At 35.4% G+C, this 9,989-nt stretch overlaps 1 protein-coding gene across 1 annotated transcript; it reads left to right on the forward strand.

The window, feature by feature from the left end:
- Positions 1–472: 472 nt before the first annotated feature.
- LOC121419717 (leucine-rich repeat and immunoglobulin-like domain-containing nogo receptor-interacting protein 2) lies at positions 473–2,062 on the forward strand. Its single transcript, XM_041614174.1, has one exon. The coding sequence runs from the start codon at positions 473–475 to the stop codon at positions 1,565–1,567; it is 1,095 nt and encodes a 364-aa protein (XP_041470108.1). The 3' UTR covers positions 1,568–2,062.
- Positions 2,063–9,989: the final 7,927 nt, after the last annotated feature.

Genomic DNA, 9,989 nt, shown 5'->3' on the forward strand with positions numbered 1-9,989 from the left:
TAACCTAATTGAATATTTAGACTTAAGTTTCAATTCTTTAACCACTATCCTACCTTCGACATTCCAGGGATTAAGAAATTTAAGGTACTTACTTTTGAATGCAAATGCCCTCGATTGGGTGAAACCAACATCTTTCTTGAAAATGAATGGACTTGAAACTATATGGCTTACCGGTACTCATATTAGAGAATTCAAATTAGTAACGCCTGACCTCCATACTCTCCATTTGAACCAGATTGAAGATTTGAGACTTAGACCAGGATCATCATTCAACCAATCAAGATTTCTTATATATTTGGACATATCTCATTCCTATTTGTGGTTTCATTTATGGATTCCAACATTAAATGTGTCTTTATTTGATGGTTTGCTTAATCTCACATTTTTGACTCTGGATGGAAATAAATCGCCCTGTCAATTAAAAGATGAGTTATTTCGATCTCTCTCAAGTCTGCAGAATTTGACCATTCGAATGGCTAGTATCTCAAGTATCCATTCTAACGCATTCACAGGATTAAAATCTCTCAAATTTCTAGACTTAAGTGGAAACTATCTTACGAAAATCCATCCTGATTCACTAAAGGGCTTATGGACATTAGAGACCGTGGATCTATTTGAAAATAGTTTGGTATACCTTGACAGTGGTGTGTTTTCCAATAACCAAAATTTATCTCGCCTCATCCTGTCGGGAAATCAATTAGCATTTTTTAATCAAAGTACTTTTGACCCTGTTATATCTTCGCTTTTGTATATTGACATATCCCATAACCAAATCGCATGTGATTGCGATTTAATGTGGCTTGTCCGTTTGGTCATTAGTACACCTGCAGTAAATCTTCTTCAAAAGGATAAAACGATTTGTGGTATAGCATCGTTAGAGCCACTCAGAGACAAGCCTTTCCTAGACTTCAACCCCACTGAACTGTGTGGTTTCAACTTCTACATCGTCTGTTTGCCTTCAATTGCTGTCATTTCCTTGATAGCAACCATTATGTTAGTTTATCATTTTCGATGGCAGTTACGACGCTGGCTCTTTCTTCTAAAACTGGCCGCATTTGGTTACATGGAGGTGCGAGATCCTCGAGACCATGACGATTACGAGTACGACTTGAATGTCATTTTCCACGAAGATGACGAAGCATGGGTCCGGGAACATCTTCGAGTGGTCATAGAAAAACGGCTTCCACAGTTCAATAGGAAGGTATATGGTGATGCCGATCTTGTCGCAGGAATGCATTACTTAGAGGCGGTCGACTATGCGGTTACCCGGAGTTACAAGACGGTCGTAGTGCTCAGTAGGGCCGCTATCAAGGATCGTTGGTTCATGCTCAAGTTCAGAACGGCTATTGACCACGTGACGGATACCCAGACTGAGTTTGTCCTTTTGTTATTCCTGGAAGACATCCTTGGCGAAGAACTACCTTTCTTAGTTAGGTTGTGCCTTAGTGACGGCAGGCCGTACGTACATTGGCCTGAAGACATTAGAGGACGGGAATATTTCTTCGATGAATTGACAGCAAGGTTGACCGTTAATCTAAAGACAAATGATTTGATTCCCAATGAATGATATTGAAAGACCATCTTTATTGTGGAGCTTCAAGAATTCCTGATTGTCACGTTGAAAATGCATATCGCTTGAAAGCAAATTTCTGACTTCTAATTTGTTTTCTGGTTGTGTTAACACAAAAACATATATATACGTATTAATCTCGTACACAGCAATCAATTTAGTTTGCTAACTTTTCTCAGTTTGTAACCTTTTCTTTCCTTCTTCTGTTGTTTTTACTCTGTAACTCGGCTTTAAAAAAATCTGCTCCCACGTTTTCGACGCCTTTGAGTGTTTCAATGTGAAAACGGTATAATTGTAGCGCAAGTGGATTATGGTAAATGACGTATATATATGTTGAATTGTTATCATTTGAGTCTCCATGTGACACTGATAGCGGTTCAGATTTTAGCCCTGGAGGTTGGTAGAATAGCACCACCCTAAGGGATATGAATGAGTGCAATTGTGCACATGTATGTGTGCACTGAGCACCCTCTAGGGTGCAGAGATGAACGAATCCATGAAATGTTCAGAATAATATTTTTTCTAGTTCAATATCATGCACCCTAAAAGGTGCAAAGATGAAACTTTCATGGTGCAGGTGATAGCCAATAGGTGAAGTTTGTAAATCCCCTTTTCACATAAAGGTTTAACATTCCACCGTACACTATTAAAAAAACACAGACTTTACAGAAAAAAAGAAAAAGAAGATTTTTGCAACAAGCAATAACGGAATCATTCTGTAAATTCATAAAACAGGATATTTTTCTGCAATTTAAAAGAAAAAAATGTTTAAAAAAGGGTGTTTTATTAAAGGAAATTTGTAATGTTCCATACACCAAATACCAATTTCCTGTAAGATTACGCAATCTGGTAAGATACAGGTGTTCTCGAGACTCTGCTGCAGGAACTTCTTTTATTTTAAGGATAAATTTTCTAACAGTGTATAAAGGAGGTGCTGTCAGTGTTTCATTTACGGTGTAAATTTTAACATTTGTTTATAACTGTGTACTCTTATAATAAACGTGTGCAGTCGCACTTTTGAAGTAATAGTTAATTGCATGGAGCCAATACAATCAAACTAGATTTAGCGGTATCCTGTCTATATAGCACCCACCTGCCTAGGGTAACAAAAAAATGCTCACCATGGATGTAGAGTATGTGTATAAGAATGTGTCTGTAGCATCCTGCTGTCTTTTAAAGACACATTTTCCTTTGGGGGGTGGTCACTATAGAAAGGTTTTCCTGTGCTAAAATGTGAACCCTTTTGTTAATTTGATGGGAGGAATTGTGTTTGGCATCTGCCATCATTAGCACTTTTCTGTTTATTTCATGTTGGGTGCCTGATTTTAAGACTTATTTTGTCTTCTTTGCCCCCCCCCCCCCCGAAGTAATGTACATATCTTTGTATTACTTTTGATCAACTCGGTTCACTTTCCTTTTTCAATCATGTTTGTTTCCTATATTCTGTACATATTTGTAATGTTTTTTTTTATATTATTGTGAAAATAAATGATTTGATTTGATTAATGATTTCCATGCAAAGTATTTTCTTAGAAGAAGGCCTTTTTTTAAAACCTTTCCCATTTCAATTCAAATGGTATCTTTTCAAATCAGTAAATATTTGGTGCTGCATGACGAATGCCATGCAGTTGAAAGGTTGTCAGTCAGTGGTTTGCTATTTGCTGTAATTGCAGCCTTCAAGAATTGAGGATCTTTGTAAAAGGGCTGCTCCAAAAATAGGCCAAGAGTGACCGAATTGCCTGGCGGTTTTTCCTTTATAAAATGCAGGGTAAAGGATTTACCAGATCAGCAATCCTTTCATAAACGACACTTCTTTTAATCTTAGATATGTGAACAATCAATCAATTTTGGGTTTTTCTAAGTTCTTTTTTCTTTCAATTGAACAACAGCTCTGCATTGAAACACATTGCTACAATCACACCTAGACTCTAACTCACACCAAACCAACCAAATACATTGATGATAAACCATTAGAAATAAAGTAGAAGTTTCTATCGGTCTGGCATGGCCCTGTGAAGTGGGGTGCTGAAGGTGCTTCTGTTTCAAAGTCCGAAGACTAATCCACTGGGCCACAACGCTCCACAATGATGTTGACGTTGCTAGCTTCCCATAATTATGGCTTGATCTGATCAGTCGCATAACTTTGTAAAGCGGGACCAAAGAAATACATATTAACCAACCGAAAGTATCATTTTTGTATTTGTATCAACTTTCATACATCAAGGTACGTGAATTTCTAAATGGATTGTTCTATTTTTTCAACAGTTTTGGTTTCGGTTACAAAACGTCCCAGAAAAAAACGAAACCGAAAATTGCTGAAGCTTTTTATTTCCTTAACCCCTTCTCCGTGGTAAAATAAGATGATTAGCGTCCCTGTACACAAACGTTAGCAATTAATCGTAGCTTGATTTTCATGAATGTTTGTACATTGTATTATATGCAATAAATCGTTTTAAAAATGTTTTACAATGATTGCTAAATTTGTTGTTCCGGATCCCTGGACAGATAACGGAAAGTAAAAAAAAAATTACACAACATCAAAATCGGACAAGGCATTACAAAGTTATGGCATATCAAAGTCAGTTTTTACGACCAGGAAAAAGGGGGACGTAGATAAGGGTGAAGTATGATAATATTTTCTGGATGTTATGTCAAAATCTATCACAAAATTTGGAGTTTGTAATTTAAAAAATGAAATTTTGCTCGCTTGCTTCGCTCACTTGCACTTTTGTACCCGTTACGCCATATCTGCCCCCTCAATATTTTTGGCTCACAGTGCCACTGATCAAAATGATACATTGATTCAGTAAAACATTTTCAAGTCTTACTGAATGTACGATTTGTAAGCTGATTGTGTTACCTCTTTACTTATAATTTGTTATATGGACTCAAATTTATTCATTTGTTTCCACTGTAATGTAAAAAGATGATCAAATTTTATTTCAATAACTTTTAATTTCATATTTTGCCGCAACATGTGGATGCTTGGTATGAAAATATGGAATTACTTTGATGCTATGCAATAAAATGTAAAAGTTATGACATCTACCCATCTATAGCATATTCATTACCATTTATTTTACAAAATATAGCTGAACTCTAATATTCGATGTGTTGTTTTATTCCTAAAGAATGTGATGAATTGTCAGCATTTTGAGTTGTATTACTGTTATTATTTTATCAGGGAGGTTGATCCATTAAAACTAATTAGCGTAGTGAAAAAAAATAACAATTTACTCAGGTATTTTACAATTGACCTTTGACCCGAAGAGAACATCTTGTTTGGGTCACTCTTATTGGCCCATATGGAAATCCGTTTGTCTGGTTTGCTCTTTATTTACAGTACTAAAAATGTTGCTGGAGGAAATGTATTTAAAATTGCATCACATAATCTTACGGTCCATATTCTGATGTCGGGTTTACCTTAAACTCAGATGAGGAGCCAAGAGTATAAAAATTTGTATTAAGTTGCATGTTTCTAATGTGTACTGTGCTCTTTCCTGATTCATTGATGGTGAAGACAATCATCTATTTATACTTCCTAGACAATTATGAATGATTTGAGAGCCAATTGAGCTGAATTATGATACCTCTACTGATAGTGATTTATGTGACAATTGGCTGTCCATACTTAAACCACAACTTCAAACCTGACTTTAAGTTAAAACCGACTTCAGAATACGGACCGTAATATTATGTGATGCAATTTTAGATACATTTCCTCCAGCAGTATTTTTAGTACTGTTTTTACACAAAGTGCAAACCAGGGGCCACAGAGTTTATACTTCTTCATATCGTGACTGAAAGTGAAATTGTTTCACTTCACTATTTGTTGGTAAGCTGACAATTACTGGGACAAGTGATACGTTATCATATAGAGAAGAGGTATATACACTATGATTTTAATTTTGATAACAAAAACAGTAGCATACGTTCTTGGACTATTGCACCTTTATCCATAAATTAGAATTTCTATGACATGTATGAGGTGACTATATATTTTTGGTGACGGAATGCTGAAATCAGGGCTATTTTTTCTTCTTTTTTTACTTACCTTGTACAAGAACTCACTTTTAAAATGTAATTTTTATTCCTCAATTACATGTGCTCTACACTGGCCGCACGACGAGTCAACTGCCGTTTTATTAATTTTGTTCAAACTAAAATTATGTAGCTGGTACAGAAAAAATGTTAAAACGGCTGTTTTCGACTCGCCGTACGACCGCCTTAGATCAAATGTGACCCAGGTATAAGGTAATAACTTGATTCCTGGTCCTTCTTTTCTCTACTTTCTTATGTTAGTTGATCATGATAATAAATAATAATATACCCATGATTCCAGGAAATACACCAACCGATAGTATTTTTTTGTATTGGCATCAACTTTCATTCACCAAGGTACGTGAAATTCAAAATTATTTCATTTTTGTTCATTAGTTTTGTCGTCAGTTATTAAACACCCCAGAAATTACGAAACCGAGAATTATTAAAGCTCTGTTTGTCCTTAAATTGCTTCTCCGGGATAAAAAAAAATAATAGTATGATCTTCGTCAATTTCTGTTTGTTTCTGTTTCTGTTTATGGTAACTCCCATAGGAGCTCGGCAGGACAGCATTTTGCTGGTAAACGCCAAGCTGGTATAACCTATTACCTAGGAAACATTTTACGTCTAGATTAATCAGTAGTACTGGCTGACGTTATAGACGATAGATATCACTCTCGGGCCCTTTTTTTCAAAGTGAAGACAATGGCAGAGTTGGGATTTGAACTCACAACTTTGCGATTATGAGTACAATGCTGTAACCACTGGACCATACGACCCTTCATTTACATGAAGGTTGGCGATTGATTGTATGCTTAATTTTAAGATTAATTTTACATTGTAATCAATGCAACCAATCGTAAAACAAAAATGTTTGTAGATTACTGTTAAGCTGAATACACCAGAGTTTGATGAAGTCTGGTTCACAGTACTCTATAATGTCTATAACTCTATCATTAATTCTAATTTGTGTCACTCATTCGTTGTTATCTTCGATATTTTGTAAAGCTTTCTTTTAAACTGTCTTCCGTCTCTCCTTTACACTATAGTTTTGTAATGTCTTTAAGTTAAGTATTGAAACAAAGTTCAGGGACTTGCCTCCCATACAAGCTCTGCTTTTCTCGGTTAGCCCCTCCGTTCTGTTTTATATAGTTATTAGTGAAAGTTACTTTAGTTCTCATTAGTTCTCATTGTTTATACCTTCTAATTCTTATGCATTATTCCGATTGATATTGTACTTTAGATTTGACTATGTATTGTTACTTTGATTTTTTTGTTGTGCTTTGTGAACGGAAATGAATAAATCTGATGTGGTTCCATGGACCAAATTCACGATTATGACACGCAAATACAGGACCCATCCTTCCAAAGAGTTGCGATCAATCCGATCAACCTCAACTACGCCAGCAACGTCAACATGTAAAATGCATGTTAGCTCGAAATGTTTTCTGGAGCGTTGTGGCGCAGTGGATAGGTCTTCTGACTTTGAAATAGAGGGTCGTGGGTTCGAATCCCAGCCATGGCGTAGTTTCCTTCAGCAAGAAATTCATCCACATTGTGCTGCACTCGACCCAGGTGAGGTGAATGGGTACCCGGCAGGATTAATTCATTGAATGCATGAGCGCTGAGAGGCAGCTGGAGCCAAAGCCGGGGTAATAAAAATAATAACAACGCTCCTCGGAATAGAATATTTCTAGATAGATGGCGCTATATAAATGCCTATTATTATCATTATTAGATATAGACGTATATTCATACATTCACAGAACGTTCTTCAAAGTTCAATATGCTTCTTTTAGTTTTCAAAGGACGTTGTGTGGAAATCCCTAAAAGAAAATAAACGAGAGGGAGCAGGCAATTCCAATCTACCAATCTATATCTATATTTTAGGTGTTCCTATTCTTAATAAAAGGGATGTATTATTTTCTATAGAGTACTCCTTTAATCTTAATTGTGACAAATGACAACAGCTTCAAACAAAATAAAATAAAAAGGTTGATAAAATTTTAAGTTATAGATTCAGTGGAGTCATTCTTCATATCTAGCTTCAATAGCTTTTCAGCATGTGACAAAAAATATTTATCTGATTTCACGTGATAAAAAAAACGAATTCCAAAATTGTACACCATTGCAATGAATAGTTTCAAAATAAATTCAACAATGCTGATGTTATCCAAACCTGGTCTTGTTCTGTATACAATCATGTTGCTATCATAATAATGTTGCTTGTGATGAAATTCAAATGGTAAAGCATAAGAATATTGTTTGTGTATTTTGTTGAAATGTGTCAAAAAATTAGATTTGAATTTAAAAACAGCTCGCCCGCTTTTCTTTATCACACCCTTATATAAGTTGTTCTTGTATGCCATTGTGTGCCCCCCCCCCCCCGAAAAGTTTATGCTCATTATTTCACTGTTTCCGATTGGTCAGAGAAATGAAACTGCCGTTTACGGTCTTGGGCTTATAATTTTACGATTATCCCACACCAGTTTATATGGTTTAGTTCAACTTCTGCTTAGTTATCTAGGAATTATTTGTGTGTGTGTGTTGTGTGTGTGTGTTCATACGAAAATAGGGTGTGAGAACTCTCTTGGCAGACTTCATAATAATTCCATACCAATTACGTCAGCATATACGTTTAAATCTTTCCATTTTGATCGGTAGGTGGCGCTCTTTTTGTAATTTGTGGTCAATTTGTGATTTTCAGGCTGGCATGTGGCCGTAAGACGAGTTCTGTAACAACAAACTGTTGATATATGTACTTCGTGAAACTACCTTCAACCAAGGAGCTATTAATAGGTCCATGCTTCCACGTTACTTTCGCAATGCTTTTCTTGTAGAGAACCATTATTAATTTCAGGCAAATTATTTAGAGGGAAAAAGAAGAGGGAAGAAAGATCACGAAAGCAATGGAGACATTTTAAGAAACAGGGTGAAAGAAACAGTGGCTATGCCAATATATAAAAAGGAGAGAATTATATGAAATAAAAAGAAAAAATAAATTAGAAGGGACACAAATTGAGTGATTGAAAATGAAGAAGAAAAGAAAAAAAGGCGTCTTGAGAAAATATGAAGGATCAAGAAGAAGGGGAATTGAAAAAAAAAGTAGAACAACTACAACAACGACAAAAACAAGAAGAAAAAGAAGAAATAATAAAAAAATTAATGGTTTAACTGAACACACAATATAGGAGAAAATAGAGAAAGAGAAGCGAATAGGGAATGCGAAGGAGGAAGAGAACGAGCTTACAAAATACCAATATTGTGTAACGATACGTGCGGCGTTCCATAGTCTAGAAAAGCACGTTCTTTCCAAAACTATACCAAATTCTACGTGAGGATGGCAATAGGCTTACAACATTATCGAAGGATATTCTTTTCCTTATTGCACCCCATGTCATCACAACTTTGCCCCCACGCCGTTAATACTTTACTAGATAGCAAACACCTGCTTGAGTCAACAAATTCCTTTCCTATTACAAATGTTTGCTCTATTAGCGCTATTGACAACGTGAGTCAGTAATCAGTCATTTACTGCAAAATCAGATAGGATAATATATATGCCATAAAATCGCAGTAGTGCCATATACTTTTGCAAATATTCAGTTTGAAGCTGCAAATTGAAAAGACCCGTTTCCCAACCCCGTACTACTTAATTGCATTGATTTCCAAATTGTTTTATATTGGGTTTCTTCAATATTGCCATACAATCTCAGATACTTAAAGGGGAAGTTCATCCTGACAAAAAGTTTATTGTAAAAATAGCAGAAAAATAATAAAAAATATTGCCGAAGGTTTGGGAAAAATTCATCAAATAATTAAAAAGTTATTAGAATTTCAATTATTTGATTTGTGACGTCATATGCGAGCATCATTCCTACATAGCAACTGGTAAAAAAATCAATGAAATGTCATTTTCTCAGAAAATTTAAAATGGTTTTCACTGTAACTTTCGTATATCAATAGACAAATCATTTCATACCCGATCATGAACAGAAAACAAAATTAAGTCATCAGGAACCATACAAAATTTGAAATTCATACATTTTATATTACATAACACATGGGGCAGCTGCTCGTTTATGACGTCACAAATCCAAAATTTTGAACTCTAATAACGTTCTTACTCTTTAACGGATTTTCCTCAAACCTTCACCAATATTTTGTACTATTTTTTCTGCTATTTTCACAACAAAGTTTTCTTCAGGGTGAACTTCCCCTTTAATAGTCTTCCCTTTCTATTGGAATTATACGTTCGTGACGTTCGGACAGAGATACTGATAAAAATTGGTAGACCACACAAGTCATATCTCATGTTGAAGGTCAAGTTCACCCTGAAAAAATAAGAAAATAAGAAACTTGTGGCCTTGTAAAGTTC

Source organism: Lytechinus variegatus, chromosome 8, assembly GCF_018143015.1.
Source record: "Lytechinus variegatus isolate NC3 chromosome 8, Lvar_3.0, whole genome shotgun sequence".
Lineage (NCBI taxonomy): Eukaryota > Metazoa > Echinodermata > Echinoidea > Temnopleuroida > Toxopneustidae > Lytechinus > Lytechinus variegatus.